Raw genomic sequence first — 24,295 nt, forward strand, 5'->3', positions numbered from 1 at the left:
GACCTTAACAAAATCTGATCTCGAAGGCCATGCCTTAGTTCACTGCAAAAAAACCACAACACGTCAGGATTGCCATGTTTTGAATTACTAGGTCATGGTTTTGATACTTTTTTTGCTTCTAGACAAGTGCGTAGCCAAGCCCTCTGCAGCCGTTTGTCAAGTCACTACATGTCACTACGCAGCCGATGGTACCGATGGTCGCCGTGTGGTTTGTTGTGATGCGTGTTGGTGACGCGTGGCTCCCTCAACAGCAACCAACCGCGCACGTGTAGCAGAAGTCATCGAAACTTCATAATGTCGGCGCTGTTAAGAAACTTGCGGCTTGTCTGGTGGCCGCCGGCGAGAATCACTGCGCAGAGGACTTTGTGCTCCATACCTTCGAAGCTCCTTGGCGAATACGACATGACCATGACCGTTGAAGCGCACGACTTGAGAGCCCTGTACCTGGATGCCCAGGCGACGACACCGCTCGACCCGCGCGTTTTGGACGCTATGTTGCCGTACTTGGTCAATAACTACGGCAACCCACACTCGCGAACACACGCGTACGGTTGGGAGAGTGAGGCGGCCGTCGAAAAGGCGAGGAGCCAAGTCGCCGCTCTCATCGGCGCGCAGCCCAAAGAGATCATATTTACCAGCGGGGCCACTGAATCCAACAACATCAGTATAAAAGGCGTAAGTCGGTTCTACGCCGAGAAAAAGAAGCACATCGTCACGACGCAGACGGAGCACAAATGCGTCCTCGACTCTTGCCGCGCCATGGAGGCCGAGGGTTTCGACGTCACCTACCTGCCGGTGAACCGCAACGGCCTCATAGACGTTCGGCAGCTCGAAGACGCCATCCGACCGGACACGGCACTCGTTTCAGTGATGATGGTGAACAACGAGATTGGTGTGACGCAGCCGATCGCCGACATCGGCGCCGTCTGCCGCAAGCACAAGGTCTTCTTCCACACGGACGCCGCGCAGGCCGTGGGCAAGATTCGCGTCGACGTTAACGACATGATGGTTGACCTCATGTCCATCAGCGGCCACAAGATATACGGCCCGAAAGGCGTCGGCGCCCTCTACCTGCGCCGCAGGCCTCGCGTGCGCGTAGAGGCACTGCAGAGCGGCGGCGGCCAGGAACGTGGCATCCGCAGCGGCACCGTGCCGACACCGCTTGCCGTCGGGCTGGGAGCCGCGTGCGAGGTCGCCATCCGCGAGATGGAGTACGACCACCGGCACGTGAGCCGGCTCTCAGACCTGCTGATCGCACTCGTCACGAGCGAACTGACGCACGTGGTGCGCAACGGGGACCCGCAGCGCTCGTACCCGGGCTGCGTGAACCTATCGTTCGCCTGCGTCGAAGGCGAGAGCCTGCTCATGGCCATGAAGGACGTGGCGCTGTCGTCCGGCTCGGCCTGCACTTCGGCGTCGTTGGAACCGTCGTACGTGCTGCGAGCCATCGGCGCGGACGAGGACCTGGCCCACTCGTCGATACGCTTCGGCCTGGGCCGCTTCACGTCCGAGGAAGAGGTGGTCTACACTGCGCGCAAGTGCGTGCAGGAGGTCAAGAAGCTACGCGAGATGAGCCCGCTCTGGGAGATGGTCCAGGAAGGCGTCGACCTCAAGTCGATCCAATGGACACAGCATTGAGGCCGCTATGGTTGTTTAGAGCAAGGTCAGAGCTTTGGAAGTAGCAAAATTGAGTGGACACGGTTGGAGGACGTAGAAGTGTGCTATGATTACAAGTAGCAAAATTGAGTGGACACGGTTGGAGGACGTAGAAGTGTGCTATGATTACAAGTGACATCACTGACTGGTGTCACTTGATGGCTGATGCCTTGTGCCCTTCAATTAGGCCTGTGTCAGTGGCAGTATGCACGCACTCTGTGATGTGGTCCCGAACTTCATTTTGCTGCACAAATTGTCCTTACTTAAGGAGCCGTGGTGACTTTGTTCAAGGTCTCCGTTAAGCAGTGTTTGCTGTTGCATAGGCCTGTAATGCTGCATTTCAGTATCATGAATTACATGCGCTCTGACTTGACTGAGAGAAGTAGATGCAGAGCAAATAGTAATGTAGGAACTGCGTGCTGCGCTAGGGAATAAAATGTGTAGTGCTTTTCCCACGTCAAATCTTGTTTCACGATTTGAAGCCACTCATGTTGTCAACCTTACCAGAGAACTATACGTTGATCATTTGCGTTTGGAACCACTGAAGTATTCAAAGTAGCAGAATGTCATCCTATAAATATATCAGCAAAGAGAAAAAACCTGTCTGAAATCATTTTGTCATTGTGATTTAATGCATAGAAAGTGCACTTCGGTGAAGGACTATTTACATAGAAATGTAAAGCTTCTGTCACTAGGGCAAGGAGCGATAACTGTACCCGTAAGTGCTTGTCTCAAACCACTTAATGTTCTGAAAAGGAGAATTTCGTGCGGTCTTTGAATGTAAGCTGCATCTTGTAATGTACATATTTCGCAATGCTGTAGCTTACCCATGATATGCTGTGATGCTAGTCTTGTGTGTGCATTTGACTATATTTTGGCAGGATAGAAAGAGCTGTGAGTGAATTCCCTTCTTTATGTGCAGATGTAGCTAAATGTTTATTTCTCATTACACATTCATTATGTGTTAAGCTAATTATTACACGGCGTGTATGTGTTGGTAATTGTATGAGTTGAGCGCAGCATGTTTGCACTGCAGTATAAGGTATGGAATGGCTTTGAGGTCTCCACACGTGCAAGTTGTAATGCGAATAATAAACAGTCCAGATGCCTTCGGGTCCGGAGATTGGAGTTATCTTGTCTGGAAACGATTCAGTTTAATTTGGCACGGCTTGATTACAGTATTTTTCTTCTTTATTTGAAGGTAACCGTGAATGGAAGGACACCGACACGCACTTTTTAACAATGGTGCTCTTCGAGATAGCGTCCGTACAAACACTTCAAAAGGCACGGTCAGGGAAATTTAGCGCTCCGACACGTCTCGTTCGGGCGACAGCGTTCTTGCGTGTAGCGCACACGTCTGACGAGGAAAACCTTGAGGTTGGAAGAAACACCTTAAAAAATATATAAAGATGTGTCTCTCTCGAAACAAAGGATTGCACAAGCGCCACACTGCCGTCATCCCTTGACTTCGCATCTAGCGGCGGACTATTTCCTCCAGCTTTTGCACATCCTTAGCGCGGAAAAAGAAATATATATCTACTTTGCGTAGGCCGCGCAGCTCAGTGGACGGGAAAACATGCGTGGCCACCGGGCACAGCTTCGCGATTCGTCCGCCAGTTGGTAATAAGACCAGGGAGAGAGAAAGACGGTCAAACCTTGCACTGGGCGAGGCATCGAGGAAAGAGCCGCGGGGCAGAACGACACACCTCTCTGGACGGCATCGTGACGGCGACACGCGCGCATTGGTCGCATCGAAGAACGGGGTGCGGAAACAGGAACCGAACCCGAGCTGGGGCCCTCTGCCGACATGACATCGACATCAACGCCGTACGACAGGCTGAAGATGGCAGCCGTCGACCAAGGCTTCTTCCTGATACAAGAAGTTATCGGGCGCTTCAAGCGAATCGAGAGCATCCTAGCCATCGTCGGCCTCTTCTACGTTGGAAAGACTGCCACCGCCGTGAGCTCACGTCTGCTCGAGGGCATACGAGTGTTCGTGCTGTCGCAGTTCCGCTGGCACGACTTCACACGTTACGGCCAGTGGGCAGGTATGTTGTCAGTGCGCGCTTGCGCCTGTCGGCAGGGTTCGCGAACTTGACCGACAGAGTTCATGCGGTTGCTTGCTACAGCGTGCGAAAGGCTTCACGTCGGGGAACCGGCTTGCGCGCAGCTTTCTTTTCCTTCCTTCGCGCTCGCCCCCTTCGCGCACGGAGACGGGTCCGCATCTCGGGCACGCATTTCGCTTGGCGTCTAGCTGCAGCTGAATTTACATTTCGCCTGGAGAGGCGCCAAGCGTGACGCCTTCACGGTGTTTAATAATCAAATGCGTTAAAGTAACTGAAGAGACTCATTGATAAGCCTAACCATTTAGCTACGGCGAAGAACACTACGCCGGTGCGTTGCCGCCCCTTTGAATTAAAACTGCGTTTGTTACACTTAATCACTAGTAACTGGCGGCGCTTTAATTTACATAACTCGGTGCTTGAAATGTGCTATAACGTCGTGCACACGTTGCTGCGTGCAATCGCGATACACTGTCACTTGAAAGTACAGAGAGTACTTATTTGACTTGCTTATTTAATAAGTACGCACTTATTTGACGCGACTTTGCATGTTACAAACTGTTGCATTTCTTTCAGTTTGATTCACGCTGTCCTAACGTCTGCAAGCGGGTGGGCGTGATGTCCTTTTTAGGAGACAATTGCTAGCCTGCTTTTCTTTCTCATTGTGATGTTTATATATGTTTCCACCTCAACTCGCAGTTGTCACTGGTGGCACAGATGGCATTGGAAAGCAGTATGCACGACAGCTGGCGAAAAGGGGCCTGAACATTATTTTGATCAGCAGAAACATGGAGAAACTTCGAGCCACAGCTCAGGAACTTGGCAAGTGACACTTGACTCTCAGCGAAGACTGCCAGTGAGACGGTTCTCACTGATTTTAATTTCAATTTTTTCCAGAATTTGATTTCCGTGTGCGAACCCAAATCATTGAAGCCGACCTCAGTGAAGGGCGGCACATCTACCCAGAAATAGCGAAGCAGTTAGAAGGCAAGGAAATCGGCATACTAAGTGAGTGAACCAGGCGTCGTGCAAGTGATTATGCAATGTTGCCAATTGCCGCTTCTTGCTGACAACTATTCTTTTGTGTGCAGTAAACAATGCTGGAGTGATGTATGACTCTCCCAGCCTGTTCCTCAATGTCCCAGAGAAGGTATGCACCTCGAGGATTTTTCTGTAGGCCATTCAGCAGCGGTTAACTATCTTTTTTAAAGAACACTTCATAAAATTTGTTTGCGCTCTTATTACACATCGGGGAAAAAAAGGCTACATCAGTTTCATTTAGGCAGTTTAGGCATTTAGACACAGCCACATCATCATATACAACATAAGTGCTGGTGTTAGCTCGCATCTAGTTGCCAGAGCTTAAATGCAGTAAAGGCTTACATAATTTATATTGGTACCTTATCTACCCTAATCCACGCAGCACAGGGAAAGCTGTGCTGTCAGCCAGCCGAAAAAAAAAAAAAATCCCAGAAGGGCTTATTAATTGTTCACCAATTGTACAGTGGTGGCTGAATGCAAGGATTAGGAATGAATTAATGATGCACAGTTGGTGAGGCCCTTCTCCTTTCGCAAAGGAGCAGTTGATTGGTGCCCCCGATTTGCTGACACAACCTGAAGCTCTCGATTCACTGTGCAGAAGGTAGGCCATTTATCGCATTATCAGTACAGATAACGAGGTACAAATGGCCCTGGTAACGAAACGTTGTCAGCTGTTTATCATTCAAACTCTCGCTTTAGAGCAGGCACTGCAGTGATAAACTTTTGGCTCAATGCAAGGAATAATTGTCATCCACCTATTTGTAGCAGAATGCTTACTTGCACTTGCAGCAATATCTATTGCATTCTGCTAGCTATCTTCCCAGAAGGCCTTCTTTATGCATTTTTGGCCACGGCAATTAACACCAATATATATATATATATATATATATATATATATATATATATATATATATATATATATATATATATATATATATATATATATATATATATATATATATATGTATATATATTGAATAGCTGATTTTGGAGATAAATGTATTGAAACTGGTAGTCGTCTCAGTATTCCTACTAAGTGACACGCCTTAAGCATTGGTCAGTTACATGTGTCCTATTGTAAATAATCAAGTTTGTAACTTGGGGTAATAGAGGAGTTAACCTGTGATGACTAGCTGTGATGGCCTGCATGCTCACAAGACATTCATTACATCACTTGACATTTTAATGTGAATGCGTTGTTACTTCCTACTGTTTTCTTCAACCAAAAGTTGTGGGTTTGACTGCCTTAATTAGCTAAATCTTGGTTAACTGTGCCCTAATTAATTTCACCTTAACACCAAAGGTAGTGGATTCGAGTGCCTTAACACGACAGGTCGTGCTGATGCTTCTTTTTTGCCTTGAATTCATGCTTTTATAAATAAATTGATGGCCTAATTCGCCTAATTAACACTAAAGGGCGAGGGTTAGACTCCCTATGAATTTTGGTGCCATAACGCCGGACATCGTGTTGTATAGCACAAAGGGAATGACCACGAAAATGACAAGACACCACACAGAGCACAACGGCACCGTAGACTGTCTTAAAATAACATACTGCTGAAGAAAAATAACCTTTTAGTCTTTATGACAGTCCTATTAAGAATTAATGTTCGTGCTATAATGCCTTGTACAGGCACAAAGAGTCTGCTTACAAAAAGTTGGCAGCACATTTTGTTAACTTAAGTTTGCACATGCAAAGCCTCCATAGGGTGCATGGGGCTCTTGCATTGCCCAGGGGGCGCTGCGAAAAAGGTGCTAAAAAGCGCCCTCTGTGCAAAAATGGGTCGTACCAAGCTCGGTCGTCTGCTTCGGAAAGCACGTTTACAATATGGACCCGCCGCTTTCGGTTGTGTTGTTTCACGGCCTGCAGCGAATATCGGGCGCCGAAGATTTTTTCAGGGGTGGCACGCTGCGTAAAGGCAAGAAATTATGCAGTGCCGAATACGTGTACGCCGTTCAAGAATTAGGCGGCGAAGTTTTAGCACCGTGTCAATCGCAAGTGAAGCGAGTCGCGTACGAAGTGGAACTTCAGGTAAGGTTTGCACGCCAGCTGCTAGATTCAGGCGCTCAAACGCGAGGAAATGCTTGTTATAAATGAATCCACAGCAGCGATAAGCAGGCATCATGTGTACAGAACTGCTCGAGCACACGACGGTACGTGCCGCGATGTACGAACTGCTCGAGCGCACGATCGTACGCGCCGCGACGGCAGTGGTCTTTCGACATGCCGCGAAACGGTGGGCCTCCTGCATTCTTTGTTGACTGCATGCCGCTAAAGAAGTAGTTATGCCTGCGTTGTAGTAGCGGCCATCTGTTCCTTTTAGTAACTGGTAATAACTGATGCAATGCATATGAGCTCGCACGTAGTACGTACGTGCGAATCGCGCTGCAGCGCGAGCTCGTACGCCGCTCGCTTGATGTAGGTTTTAATGACAGCGCTCGAACATCGATGTGCTGCAATCAATACTGCCTTGCTGCGTTGCCTCAACGTGCTGGCTTGAGATCAAGGATGAGCGCATTTAACTCTCTTAACCTGTGCTGCTCGTAGTGGAGTAGTGAATTGTCATCGAATGAGCCCGACCATTTGTGCTCATTTGCACACACCTGGTCACTTCACCACTTCGCATCGGTCGAATTGTTAATTGTCGCTGTGGCCGGGTCTCGAATCGTGAATTACCAGCCATGCCTGCTGCTATGTCGGTCTGCTGTCGGGACTGTAGGTGCAAAATACCGAACATTAGAACGCAGATAATCAAGCAAGCTTCAAGACAGGCGAAGCAGTCAGCATGGCGCGAAGTTTCGCTTACTCAGCGCGACGAACTGCAGCTATGCAGCGCGCCCGACGCTCCACTTCGTGAGGCCTTGAAGGAAAACGGCAGAATATGATGTTGGGATTCAGGCCTTCTTGTTCATGGCATCCCACGACGCAGAAGTAATGACGGTGACGCCTTCTCGAGGCTGGGCTAGGTCTCCGGATCGGCGCTACCGATTCCGTCTGCTCCCAGCATTGCGTCCCACGGCACACAGAGAGCCCGTTTTCGTTAAACTATAGGCTGCGGCGAGCTCGCAGCGTGGTTGACATGGTCTGCGAGAAGTGACGAGCCTTTTCGCACTCGCAACAGGGCAGAAATAAGTGCGAATCGACGCAAAACTCGGCCTAGAAACGTCCTTCGCCACAGCCAGGGCTCAATACAACCCAAGCTGGTACGACCCAGTAGCGCCGCCACCAGGCGCCGCTACTATACCTCAAACTCCAGCGCAAGACGCCCATTGCACATGGCCATGATTAATCCTTAATGAGCTGGTTTTGCCTACCGGCAACGTACGAAACAGCTTTTCTTTCCTACCGAGTTCTGGTATTGAGTAGAGGGATCGAGATTTGGGCGAGTTGGTACTGGTTGAACATCTTGAAGGGGCAGCGCAGAAAGATGATGACAGAAGGCAGGAACAGCGCTGTCCTGTGTGTTCCTGCCTTCTATCATCGTCTTTTTGCGCTGCCCCTTCAAGATGTTCTGGTATTGAGTATAAAGTTTCTGGCTAGATGTCTTCAGCCAGCATTGAAATACAGGCAGCAAACATCATTTGTTTTTTTGGAGCAGCAAGGAAGAAGGTCGGCATGCAAATCAATTGCTTTTAAAAGCGCGTGGTCAGAGGAGACAGGCCAATGCAAGATCTCTGGCTGCAGCGGTGTCACACAAGTGATGTAGAGCAAGTGAAATGTGCACATGTGGTTCAGCTATGAAAGAGAGCCATCTAAAAATTACAAGCGAAACCATTGGTGGCTTGGGGTGAAGCCTACCTTCAGTTTTGGGCCTGGTGTTTCCCTCTATTGCTGAAAAATGTTCTGCAAAATATTTGTTCTTTTCACTGATTACCCTTATTCTCGATGTTTCTTGCACATTTAGGGAAAACAATCTTTTTTTTTCTGGGTATTTGCTTGTCCATAAAAGGTTAAGCACTTATCCCCTTTGGTGCGAAATTTTTTTTAAGTGCCTGTGACTGCCTGGCTTACATGCTTAACTAGAACCTCCTGTATTCTTTTGTATTTTTTTTAATGCCTGCTCAATGACACCAGCATATTTGGGTGGGAGGGGAAAGGGGAGTTCTACTTATATAGTACCACTCTTTTCTTTATTCGTTTATCATAGACAGTTTTAGGGTCAGATAATGCAGAGGCAAAGGAGAGGGTACAAAGTGGCAGCACTACCTGGCAAGTTTTCCATGCTTTAACAAGACTTTATGTAATGTCAGCGATTATGGCACACATGCATTGTAAATAAATGGACAGGCATTGTAAAGATATAGGAGGCCGTGGATTAAGTAAATTTTCATTATTCCACTTGTGACACCCTTCTCTTTAATACCTTCTGTTCTAGAAACTTGTAGAAAGTGTGAACATCAACATGATGGCCGTCATGATGATGACATATATTGTCATGCCACAGATGGTTGAAAGGTAAGCAGAAAGATCTTTTACCAACATTTCAAGGGGTAGTGTTACTTGCCACTCTGTAATTATGTTTACGTTGTAGTAGACATATGCCAACGATTATCTATCATGTACTTTCTGTTTCAGGAAAAAGGGCCTTATTGTGAACATCTCGTCAATTTCGTCATTCTACCCACTTCCTTTGATGGCTGTTTACTCTGCTTCAAAGGTTTGTCGCATATTTTATATATTTGGTCAGGCAGTTTCTAGGCATGTTAAAAAGTCCAGATGGTCATTAAGCAGCATTGTGTCCATGTCACAGGAGCCTAAACTTTAGTACATTCATACTCTGTAACATGGGTGAATTTAATGGCATACAAACTTTAGGCCAATTGTGGCATGGTTCCAGCAACTCTGTACAACATCGAATTCATGCTGTTCCCGATTTTTGTGTTGAAAAGTGCACATAGACGACTCAAAACTAACAACAGAATCATTTTGACTGTTTGCTGAAACAAACATCTGTTTATGCATCAGAAATTCAGTTGCAATTTTCAGTTTGCCGCCCTAAAAGGGTCATCTTGCTTCTAGACACAAAGAAAATTTTGACTGAAATGTGCCTAGCATTTCCCAGTGATCATTTTTGCACTTTAGCCAATAAATAGCATTTCTTGTTATAAATCACAACTCCAGACAAAATTGGTGCATCACCTGCATATATCATGTGTAGATTTTTAGTGGCACTAAAATACATAGATGCAGCGCTACCTTCAAGCATTATAAACATAAAGCAACACAAGACCTTGGCCACGTAATACACGTGTTAAGCTGATTTACTACAGACTGCAACTGTGCCATTGGGTGTCGCAACTACCCATTTTTATTGAGCCTTTTAAAAGTACCAATTGCCGAAACGTAAGCGAGTTTATTAAGCTAAACTGCTGTCCTCTCATACTTGCTTACATCCTCTGAAAGGTAGCGACGTGCTGCTAGGTACTGTTTTGCTCTGACCTCGTGTTCTTGTGACTTATGGCAGCACACATCGTCGTGCTTTTCCCTAGGTTTTTGTCGACTGGTTCTCAATGGCACTTGACTACGAGTACCGGGACAAAGGCATCATCGTGCAGAGCCTGATCCCTTCGTACATCTCAACAAAGCTGGTGCGCTTCAGCAACTTTCTGAGCACGCCAAGCATCATTGTTCCAGATGCAGAGACGTTTGTCAAGAGCTCCCTGCAGACCATTGGTGTCAGCAAAAGGACCACAGGCTTCTGGACACATGGTTTACAGGTTCGGTGCCCTTCTTTGTGTAGCACTGATAAGCCAGTTCAAAGCTCACAAGTTTATTTAAAGTGGCTACTATGTGTGGTGCATTTCTTATGGGTTTTTCGGCATGGTATCACACAGCATCTATGCACATTTTATGCTCTGCAATGATGATAATGCCATTATGTAAATAATCCGCAAGTAGCTTCTTTTTTTGTAATTCTGTTTCAGTTAATTCCAAACTGTGGACCTGGCTTGCACCCAAACATTTCTGTGGGCCAGGATTGTCATTATTTTTATCCTGAGATTGGCTCTCACTGGATAATTCCAACATGACTGTTCAATAAGCATTATGTCTGAATACACAGTAGTATGAACCCAATCGATGCAGCATCCGACTTTGTCATGAGGGAAGACAGCGAATGTGTTGCAAAGATGCTATCTCTCTCCTAAAACACATTTTCGGCCTGCCTTCAGCATTGTCAAGTAATTATATTCTGGGGCGTGTTTGAATCTGGTAAACACTGCCAAATAAGGCAGTGCTGCGATTGGACACTTTTTCTGCCTATTTTATTTACTGCCCCCCCCCCCCCCCCTTCATATAATTTGATCTATCCCATCAGTCCCATGAATGTTGAATTATAAGGGTCTAATTATTGGAAGTGAATTGTAATATGGGATATTCACTTTTATTGCCAATCGTAGCCTTTCCCCTTTAGCACATGGTAAGCTCAGCCACCAGATGGCAGAGTTTTACAGGAAAGCCAGTCTTGATGCTGCAGGGGTAGGATACAGATGCACATATAGGGGTGCGTGTTTGCAAGAAAACGAGAGGGAAACAAAGTGTAAAGCATGCATTGGGTGCACAGCAGCCTGAAGGCCCAGTTCACTTCTGCAAAGTGCTCCCCTGAAGCCTTGTATGCGAACACCACAGTGCAAACATATCTGACCCCTCCAAGCAGCATGTCGCGGTTCTGTGTTATGTAGTAGCATAGCGCGAAACCCTTTCTTGTGAGGCACTCCTGTGCAAGTCACTACGCATGTGGTACCTTGAGGACGCATCACTGTAGTAGATCGCACATTACTGCTATGCTAAAACTCCCTGCCCTAAGCACGCAGCTATGGCTCACACTGTAATAGTGAAATGTCCAGGCAAAATACATTATGTACACTGCTGGCCTTTGGGACAATTTGAATGCTTTTTCATGATGGATGCTGCGAATTTCTGAGCCACCACAAGTTGCATTTAGGTCAGTGTGGCCACACGGTGTACAGATGTTCTACGAGCCTAGCAAAAATTTGTGCACTTGAGAATGCTGCATGCTGCGAGTGCTGGTGACATAAGATTTGAGACTTCCAGAAACTCATCGTGCACTTTTCAACCAAAAGCAATTTTCATATGTAAACAAATGTCTTAGATTCACCTTGATCTTCCGATTATGGTTATGGATCATGCAAATTTCAGATAAAACGGGTATTTTTAGAGGTTCTGAAAAGTCGGTATCAATGAGATTCCACTGTGATTTTTTGGATTGTCGAAAAATGACCAATGCCCAAAGACATTGTGAATTACATAAACTGACATTACCAGCATGTACGTTTTTTATGTTATTTTTTTCAGTACTGGACATACGAGCACATGCCGCAGTGGGCGTGGAACTTGACTTCGTGGTATATGTTCAAGACCATCGACAACACGCCAAAGCCAAAGTTTGCATGAGCCACTCTTGGCCTCTCTGCTCGCTGGTAGTAGCCGACTGCCTGTCCTCATGCCTTAGCGAGGTTTGCACTCGCATCCCAGTGAACCCTGCCAGTGAGTGACCTTTGCAGCGGACTGTGAAAGACCATTTGAACATCCTCTGGACAACAGTGGTCAACCACACAGCTATTTGGTTGGTGCTGGGGATGGGCTCTCACCTGTGGACTAGGAACTGTTTAAGAAATCGTACTACTCCTCCTTTTGGCAACTTGCCTCGCCAACGTTTTGGCAAGGCCTGCTTGACAACTTGCATTTGACTGCCACTGACAAGCCCTGAGCTATTTGCCAGTGCTTATTACCAAGAGATTATTATCTACATCGATTATTGGCAACATACCCTGGCAATGACAACATGGCGAGTTGTCTTGGTGCCAGCAGCAAGTTTTGGAGAATGCTAGGATAAAGAACTTTGTTTTAATGTTTGGCTTTTGTAGTGAACTGCGATTATTTTGGCGACTTGCTAATTTTTCAGCTAGGCCTATTTGGCAATTCATGTCTGTCTGCCTGCAGCAAGCCTTGCAGAATGCACACTGAATTTCTCTTATGCAATCAACTGCCAGTATTTTGGCACTTAACTCGTGCCCGAGTGGCCTTCAGACTGTTGCTGTGATGATCCTTTGGAGCCAAAGTGTGACGATGCCATGTTTATCCCTCAAGCATGAGTGTGAAGAGATTATTGGCTCCCGTTTGTACGATCATGATGGACTATCACGCACAGAAATAAACGTCACAATTTTGAAATTTAAAAGAACAGCATCCTGGTCAAGTCTGCAGTTTAAGTTACAGCACCCAGGTGTACGATTTTAATCTTTCCCAGAAAGCGGTGCATAATTCATTCTTTTTGCATGTAACCATTATATGCTACAACACAAATGTACTAAATTTTAATGATTTCATCATTAAAGAAACCACCATGCTTCAACGAAAATGCCTAAGCACCGCCACTTATATGTGCTCTCCAATATGGTGCACACATCTTTCTGATGAGACCTTAAATATACCTTTCTATGTCTGCTTCGTCCACGACCAAGGGCGTTAAATTTATAGGTCAAGTGTAGAATGAGAGCACTGGTTTTGTGGTGCTCCTTTCATACAATGTATACGTGCTGCTTCACTTTTTGGGAAAAGCTGCAAAGCATTCAGACTTCAAATCACTCAGCATCTCCATTTTACGGCAGGTTCTACTGCTTTAATAGAAGTGGATCGTAGGAGGCATAACTTGTGCATTTTTTTGAAATGCAGATAATTAAAACAAACATTACTGCTTCTTCATGTCTGAGTTCGCACGAGTCAAACTGGTGTTTCTAAAGTTGACAAGGACTGGAGGCCCAAGTTTGCACATAAACTACAAGGACAGCAAGACAGTACAGTGAAGGTAAATGACAAATATATCAACAGCCAGATTGCTAATTTTCATCAATACTGGTCCTTTGCCACTATTCCATTCATTTAGGCTTAAGCCATGTAGTGTCATTAAAAGAGCAGTGCATTTTGGTAGAATCCAACTTAGCATAACAAGATAGGATCTGAAGCAAAGGTGCATTCATTGTATCTGGATGTCTATCAGCACAGAAACTGGTTAGAATAAATCAGCAATCTGTTAGTTCAGCTGTGCTCAACATCAGTTTCAGGTGCTGCACAGAATTTCACTGCATGAGTAATAGTGAGCCATGGAAGTTATTGTAGCTGCGCCAAGCCAAGTCATTAGCCATGGCTTCCGAGTTCGCTGCACAAGTGCACCTTGGAGGCACAATGACTGGCTGACAATTCCATTCTTTTTGTGAATGTTAGCATGCAAAGTGTGTACTTCCACATAATCGTTGAATGATTAAGTTTATAAACAGCCCACAGACTAGTTCAACGGTATTTTTCTAATCGCTACGAGACAAGATCGCAAACTTATGGTTTCACGGTAGGAGTGAAACATCCAATGAAATGAAGCATGAGCAACCATACTGGCATTGCGTTTTCAGTATTTAATTATTTGGTATAGTATACCTTGGGTTTTATGCAACGACATTTGATTACATGACACTGCCATATTTAGCAAAAACAGAATACCACATGCAGCAATGTTGAAAGGTTGGTCGAAGAAAACAATGCAGAAAAAAAAAGCTAAACATGAAGGCAAATCATGGCTTGAGTGACTGTAGTTACAATGTGCATATAATGAGCTAGTGTTACCACAATGACATTTCAGGTCGCAGTTAATCCAATATCAGTAAAACATGTATACATTGGGCCACATTAAGAGTACCACCCATCACAATGATGGTGTCCCAAATAACTAAGCACTGGTCCAAAGAAACACTACCATGAAGACATACCTGAAAAAGTTTACATCTGCTCATAATGGCCTAAACAATTCTTTCTTTCACTTGTACAAACCTCTCCCACACATCATTCTTGCTCGTCAACAGACATTGGTGTTACATGACTACAAAGAGTGGACACATTAAGTATGTTATGTGGGCACCCCCAATGCAAGTCAGCATTAAGACCAGCAATATTCAGCACCACACAAAACAAAGAAGGCAAACTATAAGCATACATACAGTATTGTACACTCAAAGGAAGCACCAAATTATTTTAATGATATATACGTATACAGGTAAGAAATTATTGCTGAGGCAGTCATGTCAAAATTGAGCGATGATCAACACTGGAATATTGATTTAGTGTTCCCTTTAAGAGTGGACCATACTGTAAGCACATTACAAAAATGCCCATCTCAACGTCGTGCTATGACAAACACTCATGCACAATTCGTAAAATTTTCAAACTCTGGAATGTTAAAGAGAATGGCAACTGGCCAGAATGTGCTGCGAGATGTTGATGGAAATGAAATTACTATGATTTATAGAGATAGAACCCAGCACACTGTTTGCAATTTAAGTAGGAATTACAATTTTAAATTGACAAAGAAAGTCTCAAAAACCAGTAAGCGACTAGGCCTGGCGGTGAAATCTTGGTGCTTCGGATGTAGTTTATGAGATTAGTGTACATAAGTTGGCTGTTATTTAGTACAACATAATTATTCCCTAAAATTGCAGTTGCCATTTTATTAGGTACTTGCGCTTTATTCTATGCTTCGGAAATCAAAAGCGCACGCATCGCTACAGCAAGACGCTGAACTGCGTATCCCAGGTAAAAGGGTCGTTTCGTTTGGCTGGTTATATACCAAAGTAGTTCGACAGGAAACCACAAAAACACGAAGCTATTATCACAGAAATACTTTAACACTTTGGAAAACATGAATCCCAGGAGGAACATCGACTTTATAAACAAAATAATGCTTTTTCAAAGTAACTGCCATACTTGTCGTCTGCCTCCCACTAATGCCGGCATATAATCGCTATCGCACTCACCTGTCATCGTTTTCAGCATGCTTCCTGTGAACGACTACATCCTCAATGCAGATCGAACTCGGATAAAAAATGTTCCATAACATTTTCTGCATTACCACTTCATGATTAGACACTCTGACCGGCACGCTTTCCATTGCATTAAAAAGAATAGGTACCACGAAAATTGGTTGCCAGTCCCTTTAATGCTAAAGTGGGGCTGCAGTACTTCATTGTTCTGCAATGATTATGCTGTATTACAATACGAACAAGAGCAGTCATAAAATGCTGAACGAAACCAAAAGTCTTCCAAAAAAGTCTTCACTGCAATATTTAGGAAGGTGAACGCACGGTATCAAAAGCTAACCTGAAGAGTTGAATATTTCTTGAGCCTGGGCATGGGAGCCAAGAATTCAAATTGCTGCCTGTGCTAACGTATGCGTGCTGAAGTAGTGTTGTACTGTTTGACTGGTTGCACACTAAAACTGTGCTGCAGCTTGTCTTTTTCTTGGAACACACTTCCCATTAATTTTTTACATTGACTGCACTGTTCCAAATTTAGATTTACAGTTAAACCACGATATGACGAACTTCAATATAACAAAATTCTCAATATAAGGAAGTAGTTAACTTTTCACAACCTCTTGTCTGTAGAACAACCGTGTATTTAAAACCTCAATTTAAGGAAGTGTGTTTGTATGCAATTTCAATATAAAAAAATTTCGCTTCTGCCGCAATGAAACGCCGAGACAATAAATGGAAGCTTCAGTGGACGCAGATGGTCAAATGGTTGAATTAAAAGTGGCTGCTTGCAACAGAATTGATGGACAACTGGGCTAGTTGGTTTACTTGCATCTTGAAACTGTAAAAGTGCACAAAGGCAAGAATGAAGAGAGTGGACAGGACAAGGCACTTATTCACAACTGCAAACCGGCAATTTGCTTTGTTATATCGAAAATTAGCTTGTATTGAAATTCAACCTTTTATGCAAATAAGTGCAGTCGCCAATAAATTTTTCTTACACAAAAAGGGGCCAAAGAATTTTCTGGATTATTTAGCAATCGAAAAGAAAGCAAATCTGAATGAGAAAACAATTCATTTTGATGAATTTGAGAGTCAGCGACGAATGAAACGGTTTCATGCCACGTCAACAATATATTCACATCGGAGGTATGAATTAAGCGAAGCCAGTCGTGCTTGTGCATGCACTTAGGCCCCACAACTGATAGCATCGCCCGCACTGGGGCGAAACTGTCATGAAAACCGCCGGCAGGGGGAAGCGAATGCTTCATCTGCCTCTCGCTCCAACAGGTCACCAAAATTCGAGATTACGCAACCTCCAATACTAAATGCGCGGGATGACAGCTTACATGATGCCACACAATTTTGGCATGCCTACTCTTTGCACACGAGGTAGATTATCTCTGAAGCAGGGTGCGCAGCTGCATATGTGCTCAGCTGCACTTAAAGTTATGCGCAGCTACGGCCGAGATGCACGCCAGAAATCGCGACATGCGCCAACTTACCCTCATCCCTTGCACGCGCTTGATCGCATTATTGTGAGCTCGGTCCCCTCCCCCTTTTTCCCTTTACTTGCATGGGAAGGCGGCACTCCTGAAGCCACTACCCTCGCACACTTTTGCTCGCACCTATAGCACAAAGTGCGCGAGGCGCGATAGGATCTTATCGCACTTGGTCTTTATAGAGAACATGATGCAGCTCCACTTCGGCAGTCGCTCTTTCTTGTCGCACCGTGCGCAACTTGAGAGGTGCGTTAGCAAGCAGCCGCTTGTAAGTCAATCAGTTGACCAACTGCGTCCGTGGAAGTTTCCATTTATTGTCTCGGCATTCCTTTGCGGCGGAAGCGAAATTTTGCTATGTTGAAATTGCACACAGACTTCGTTATATTGCAGTTATAGACACATGGTGTTCTATGACAAAAGGTTATCAAAAGTTAAATACTTCGTTATATCGAGGTTTAACTGTATTTCATTCCTATGCTAAACATAGCAGCATCACACCACATTTTCAAAAGTCACTACACAATACAGCAGAACCTCACTGCTACATTACTGCAAAGCAAAATTTTCCTAATTGCATAGCTGCAAAGGACAGCAGTGACACTACTCCATTATACTAGATTATACAATTTAGACCCATTGGCCAGGATCCAGGATACATTTTTCTGAATGAAGTCTATTTATAGATTATTTTTCAGAGTGACATGTTACTGTTGCATTATGTGGTTAATACACAAGATGACAGGCTAAGAAAATACAACTGGGCAAAATTAAGCACAAGTCACCAACTGGTGTGTTTCAAGTGGAAGAGAGAACATTTGCATTTATGTATCACTACATGGTAGTTTGCACTGCTTCATCCAGCTGTGTTATAGCATGTGCATTTTGCGCGTGTCACCACATAGTGCAATAATGACATGAATGCACACTGATTAGCTCATTTGATACTTCTGCCAATGGCAATGAGGTTTTACTGTAGTCGTCAGAACAGCATATTTTCACCCTAATTGGCAAGCATTCAAGGACGTGATTACTGCTAAATGATGAACACAAAAACATGAAACCGTGAATGATGCAAATAATTGTAATTTTCATCGCCATCATTCACGTTTCTATGAGTGTGTCCATCTCTAGCTTTTTAACATGTCTTTCAACTTAGCTGTGCAGTTATAACATGACAACAATCACAGTGCTGCTGGTGGTCCTCGGGTCAGTAGTTCAAAAGGCACATTGCATCGTGGACTGGAAGTGCGATCGCACCTGCCAAGGCTATGCCTGTGCTGTCTGCCAGTGATGCAATGCACAGAGAAAATTCTCTATTTTGAGGCGCCACCTAGGAAAAGGAGAAATAAAGACTGGGGAATCAGACAATAGCCTAGAGGTGGTAGCAGCTGGTAGCAATGGGTAATCAAGCAGCACATTTAGGTGCTTCAAAGCGAGCATTCTCATAGAGGCACGAATGAGAAAAATGATTTCACCTGTATTATTAAATTACCCCTCTACAATACCATAAACAACACTCTCATCAAAAGAAGATACTTGGTAAGCTAAGAAAGGTGCAAAAAGAAAAGACGGGCGGCACCGCCACCTTTAAGTTTCCGCACCAGCTTGCCATGACGTCGTGAATTCTGATGGCACCTGCTAAGGCCTAGTTAACTGTTCATTGGTAAAAATGGACTGGACTGTGTTCTAACAGAGCCAAGGATTGAACATGGCAGGTTTTGTAAACTTCTGCTAAGCTAACATGGCCCAAACATGAATGATTAACTTGAAGTTCACATTGTCGCACTGATATACCGGTATTCCATTCTCCGCACGAAATTCAGAAAATGGAACTTTGACTTTTTATTTTTGAATAATCAACATATTAGTATTACAAAATTAATGACAATAGAGTGTTCAAAGAATATTTTATCAGTACAAACTGAGCTAGTGTTTAATTTTAGTGTCCCTTTAATGGAAGTAAAGACCTCTCGGAGATATGTACATACATAAATATGGAGAAATCACATTGCCTGTGTTTCACTTCATCGAATTTTATGTGGCTCGTAGCATTTAAAAAGAGGAACTTGTAATTTGCCAGTAATTTGGAGCAAATATTTTATTTATGTTTTCAACATATTTAAAAAATCACTGTAAATCATTTTAAAAAAGAAACGGTCAAGTTTACAACTCCACGATGGGAACTATTGGAATCCCTGAGAACTGGAACAGTTAGGACTTTTGAAGCCAACAAATTAAGGTAATATAATACACCACAGTCAAATATGCAAATATTTTAGCAGGACTTTTAGAAAATTTAAGTAAACAATATAACCCACTCTTTCTCCTGAACTGTGAACTACTTACTGCATCACGATTTGCCTTCTATGTACATTCTAATAGCTACAGTTTACGGGATTGTGATAGCTGTTTTTGGTGCAGGGTACTGGAGTTGTAAGCATACTGTTTCAATTCTTTTGGTATTATGCGATAGCATTAAAGATCCCCTCACCAGGTCTGGCCAGTTTGATCTGACAAGCGCAGAGCATACAATGCGCACCGGCGATCGTGTTTGCAGAGAATTGCATCGCTACGTGCTGCAGAAAGGTCTGCAATTTCAATCCAAACCCCGTTTTCCCTTTCCATCGCGGCGACCGCACTCCAAGCTGGACAGTGACGCACTCGCGGCCCTGCACCTACATACTCGGGTCCTCAGTGTGATGTTGCTCGTGGTGACACAGGACTTCGAGAATTATTCAAGGCAACATCTGTTATTTGTGTGATCTTTTGCTTGAATTGACGAACTGAAGGTGAGAGAAATAATAAAACACACAAACAGAATGTCTGCATGTTTTTTGTTTTACTTCACACTGAAGCAAGAGAGATGTACTTCCACTTCGTCTGCTTGTTCGCGCGGTCATGCACTCACATGCGCAGGTACTGAAACTATGCCACTTTCTACCTTGTTCGAGCGCGTGATCATGCTCTGCGATCCGCTTGTTCTGCCTCAGTATTCGTGTAGCACTGAATTGTACCGCTAGTCATGTGTCCCTGTGCACAACGCACAAAATCGTGTGCTAACACACAAACAGAATGTCTGCATGTTTTTTGTTTTACTTCACACTGAAGCAAGAGAGATGTACTTCCACTTCGTCTGCTTGTTCGCGCGGTCATGCACTCACATGCGCAGGTACTGAAACTATGCCACTTTCTACCTTGTTCGAGCGCGTGATCATGCTCTGCGATCCGCTTGTTCTGCCTCAGTATTCGTGTAGCACTGAATTGTACCGCTAGTCATGTATCCCTGTGCACAACGCACAAAATCGTGTGCTATGTGAAACCAGACAAAAGGACAGCTTGTGGACAGCACCGAAAAAAAAGAAAGGGAAGAGAAAAAAAGATGAAGGCAGAACCCATGACGAAGGCATCGTGCGACCCTTGACGTCCCATATGGGAATAATGCAGGGAAGGAATTTCGCTTGCGGAGGCTGGACGGGCTAAGTGGAGAGAGTGTCTCGCTATGCAGTGGCGCTCGCCTCCTGAAGTCATGAGTTTGTGGCACTGAAATATCTCTATCTCGGCTATTAATGAGCTGATTTGAAAAATTTTTGTGGGAAAATGCTCCCTAGAGGGCACATAACAACTTTCAGTGAATAACCAAAATTTTCTGAGGAGCCTGGTGAGGGAAGGGACCCTTTAAGGGGCCTGTGTCACAGAAAATCCAGCGTCGGTGGCCGATGTCGGACGTCATTTCGGCAAAAAAGCTTTTCGAACCATCCATACCCAGGTCCTCCATGTGGCACAAGGAAGTTAGTGAACTAATTGAATTTCTGAAGCTAAAATATGTAGAAAAATCGTAAAGTACAACTTACACACAACCTACAGACATTATCGCGTCAGATTGTAATTTGAATAAACTAGAAAACATAATTATGTCATGCGAAACTTTTAAAAAAGCCTTTTCGGCGTTTCTACCATACATAGACTGGCCATGGAATCCACCATGTGCAGCGTTGGCGTGCTAATATCTCGGAAGCCACGAAGTAGCGAGCCCGTTTCTTTGGAACACTTCCAAATGGCGCTCCTATCCACCGCAACACAGCCAATACAAGAGGCCACGTTTCTAACAGAAAGCCCACCTTTATGCATAGCATTCGCCGCGAGCATTTCCTGGTAAACATGATTACATACGCTGCAGTCGCTGGGAGGCGTGAGAAGTAGTTGGAGATCTTTGAATGCTATTGCATTCCACTGTTAAAGGCGAAGCTTAAGCATCCTCCAAATTTTTTCGACATATTTTTTGGCATTTTTTCATAAATATCTGAGGCCTTAACTCACAATTTTTTAAACAGTCAGTAGAATTCAACTTCTGGTTTTACACGCAACAAGTTTAATTGAAATTATTTCAGGAGCTGTCAAATGAGAACTTTCCTGCATTTTAGATGTTCTTGAACAGGGAAATCAGAGTTGACGAAGAGATTAAAACTTCATATGAGATGTCACCTTTCTCCCTAATTGCTGTCCTGTCTCACTCAAATTCAGCTTATGCCTGCCAATTCTTTTATCTCGTCATTAATCTGATTGTGTTGCACTCAAGTGCTTTCTCATTCCATTGGTACCCACTGTGACACTTCGACAAGCCAGCGGATGTCTATTTTGTGTGTTACGTGACTTGCTGAACTCCGTTTCTTACCTTTAATCCCAACTAAAATATCAGCTCTTTGTGTTCTGGTTTTTTCACTGTCATAAAAACCTCTCTCCCATTCATGCCCCCATCTTTCAATCTCCTTGTGCTCACCCTATCATTCTCCATTTCACTGATTGTTGCACAGTTCTTCCCTTCATTGGAAGTTTTGCAGACATCCTCCACGTGAAGCGTTTGAAGCAACACCTATTGCAATTCGCAGTGCGACACAGAGTTTCATAGCGACAGTTTTCTGCGGCATGCAATCTCTCTGCATACAGCTGCTCAAGGAGTGGTGAATGTTTGCCGAGCAAAGGTCTATGAACTCACGTCCTTCGATATGCGGTAGAAAGTGTTGACGTATGCAGCACCACCGAGAAGACCTTCGTATAAGACGACGACGACTACTATCCAGAAGCTTGGCAGGAAGAGGAGATAGGCCTCCGAAAAGATGAAGGCCACATTGGCGAACTATGAGATTAGAGGAGACAATAACCACCACATAAGTTCACATTAACATGCGCACCGGAACAGTACACCTTGACAGGTATAGCCTATTGCAAAACAAGTTAAAGATGACTGTCAGTTACTGGCAACGACCAGTTGGCCTTTATGTTTTGCCTTACAGTACCTGATTACAGCCATCATCTTACGTGAATGGAATAGCAAAATTTAAGTGCTTCATGCTTGTCTCTTTACAAATCATGCTTGTTTCTTTACTTACTACTAACCAAATATATTTACCACATGCATAGCACTATTGCTCGAAGTTTTGTTTGCAAAGAGCGTTTATATATTTATCAGAAATTGCCTGCTGCCCTAACAAAGAATGATGTCAGGGCAAGTTATCCGATACAGTATGCATATAAAATTTACAGACCATGGGATTTTAGAAAAAGGTGAATAATATTTCCAAAGCCTGGGCACACAACCTGATAGTACTTTGATTTCTTGCCTGTACTAGCATATGTGAACAACAATGTTGCACGGTTTTACTGGTTACAACGACAAACCGCTTGAAATTCAACAATTTCTCAGATTTCATGGTCAATAAACTTGTGACACTACTTTTTAGCAAGAAAATAAAGACTAGCACATTTGCTGCTAAAATATACGTGTGTACGCGTGTGACAAATGAAAACCCTATATAGTATATTTGGCTTATATTTAGCATAAGAAACCCATCAGTAACCAAACAATTTAAAGAACGTTCGCACACAAGACACATCCTTCAGCTGCCAATGACAGTGCTGCGCAGTTTCCCTCCCATTCGGAAGCTGCGACAACAAAGAACAAGGCTTTTAAAGAAAATACTGGCATGGCACTGAGCTCCATCAGCTTTCCGTATATGTGGGCACGAGAAAAGATGAGGCAGCAGATGGCGTTTCTTATGCATATTGCTAAAATAAGCAAATATGGACCTGAAGTGTTACTTGCCCAAAAAAGCACAAATAAATCAGAGGTAAAAGTTGCAGCCAAAGCTGCGGTGCAATGTTAAATGGTATTTTCATAAGTAACCTGGTCTGGCAACACTATCATACACTGATTATTGCAATGGCAAACATGTTTGAACATGTACATGTACTCTAGAACAGCATACCCGGTAGACAACTGGAGGCAATGCTCCAATAGACAGGTTATGATAAAGACACCACAACCTTACACACACTTGTTGGTATTGGCTAATGCCAGTCACTAGCACTAATGAGATGCTACTTACTAACCTGCAATATTGGGAGCAGCCACAGCTTTCGTATTTGTATAATATTTACGGAAGACCGCGAAATGAGCACACCAACTTGGTAAATAACTTGTAGCCTGAAACAAACACGTACCACATGGAGACAGTGTATGTGTCAAGCACAAAGCAGTGACCTGATTCTTTTCACAGCGCCCAAGCAATGAAAATGCAGCTGGGTACTCACCATCTATATTGCTCCTTGTGAGTAAGCTTTGTGTTTCTAAACACTATTAGCTCGAGCTGTAATAGAACAATGGATGTAATAAACACTGCGCTCCTATCTATCATGCTGAAAAGGCTCAAAGAAAGAAATATCAATGCATACCAGCCCTTGGTTTATGAAGTATTCCGCAAAGTAGACAAACCCAAGTGGAATCATGAATCTGAGCAGTGGCTGGAATCAAAGCAGCGCAAAATTTTGAGGTTCAATATGAGGCACCAAAAGGCATGTGTAACACACTTGGTCCTTGGTGTCTTTGTTGGCTTCTTATGATTAATAAAAATCGGGCTCCTCGGTTAACCCCCTTTCTTCCTATTAATTACATAACGAGGGTGTTGAATACGGCAACAACATTGACACCTTCAGGTAGCATGTAGAGGTTTACTGACTAATTGCTTTGAAATGATGTGAAATATGGTCGCAGATTATTTGAGCACCATTTTTTTCCTACCCAAGGCAGGTGACACACATTAGGTGGCAGGCTCCACAGACACAGCACAGAGGCTTAACCTCAGTGTAATGCGGTGCATGTACATTTGGGAAATATCAGAGAGAGCCATATCTTTATGCGGCAAAAAGTCGACAAACTAT

The 24,295-nt window shown here is 44.1% G+C and overlaps 3 protein-coding genes across 6 annotated transcripts in view; 2 read left to right on the forward strand and 1 right to left on the reverse strand.

Moving 5' to 3' along the window:
• The first annotated feature begins 22 nt into the window (after positions 1–22).
• LOC135906529 (cysteine desulfurase-like) lies at positions 23–2,788 on the forward strand. Its single transcript, XM_065437967.2, has one exon. It carries the CDS (start codon positions 295–297, stop codon positions 1,636–1,638), a length of 1,344 nt encoding a protein of 447 aa, XP_065294039.1. The 5' UTR covers positions 23–294; the 3' UTR covers positions 1,639–2,788.
• A 416-nt stretch (positions 2,789–3,204) lies between these two features.
• Positions 3,205–12,964, forward strand: LOC135906531 (inactive hydroxysteroid dehydrogenase-like protein 1). The gene is made up of 8 exons (XM_065437972.2): positions 3,205–3,704; positions 4,419–4,541; positions 4,617–4,727; positions 4,811–4,869; positions 9,137–9,216; positions 9,337–9,418; positions 10,251–10,478; positions 12,076–12,964. Exons 1-8 carry the CDS (start codon positions 3,464–3,466, stop codon positions 12,172–12,174), a joined length of 1,023 nt encoding a protein of 340 aa, XP_065294044.1. The 5' UTR covers positions 3,205–3,463; the 3' UTR covers positions 12,175–12,964.
• Positions 12,965–14,169: 1,205 nt separating this feature from the next.
• Positions 14,170–24,295, reverse strand: part of Cln3 (CLN3 lysosomal/endosomal transmembrane protein, battenin) — an 84,947-nt gene continuing 74,821 nt past the window's right edge. For all 4 annotated transcript variants that reach the window (XM_065437970.2, XM_065437969.2, XM_065437968.2 and 1 more), the window contains 5 exons: positions 23,810–23,878; positions 23,669–23,724; positions 23,468–23,561; positions 22,074–22,214; positions 14,170–18,410 (listed from right to left, as the gene is read on the reverse strand). In XM_065437970.2, the coding sequence (XP_065294042.1) occupies positions 18,288–18,410; positions 22,074–22,214; positions 23,468–23,561; positions 23,669–23,724; positions 23,810–23,878 (483 nt within the window). In that variant the 3' untranslated portion in view covers positions 14,170–18,287. The remainder of the gene's footprint in view (positions 18,411–22,073; positions 22,215–23,467; positions 23,562–23,668; positions 23,725–23,809; positions 23,879–24,295) is intronic.

The sequence above is a fragment of the Dermacentor albipictus genome, chromosome 9, assembly GCF_038994185.2.
Source record: "Dermacentor albipictus isolate Rhodes 1998 colony chromosome 9, USDA_Dalb.pri_finalv2, whole genome shotgun sequence".
NCBI lineage: Eukaryota > Metazoa > Arthropoda > Arachnida > Ixodida > Ixodidae > Dermacentor > Dermacentor albipictus.

Coding starts and splice junctions, on each gene's coding strand:
- LOC135906531 (XM_065437972.2), top strand. CDS start 3,464: ATGACATCGACATCAACGCCGTACGACAGGCTGAAGATGGCAGCCGTC. Junction 9,419..10,250: donor CTGTTTACTCTGCTTCAAAG/GTTTGTCGCATA, acceptor GCTTTTCCCTAG/GTTTTTGTCGACTGGTTCTC. Junction 10,479..12,075: donor TCTGGACACATGGTTTACAG/GTTCGGTGCCCT, acceptor TATTTTTTTCAG/TACTGGACATACGAGCACAT.
- LOC135906529 (XM_065437967.2), top strand. CDS start 295: ATGTCGGCGCTGTTAAGAAACTTGCGGCTTGTCTGGTGGCCGCCGGCG.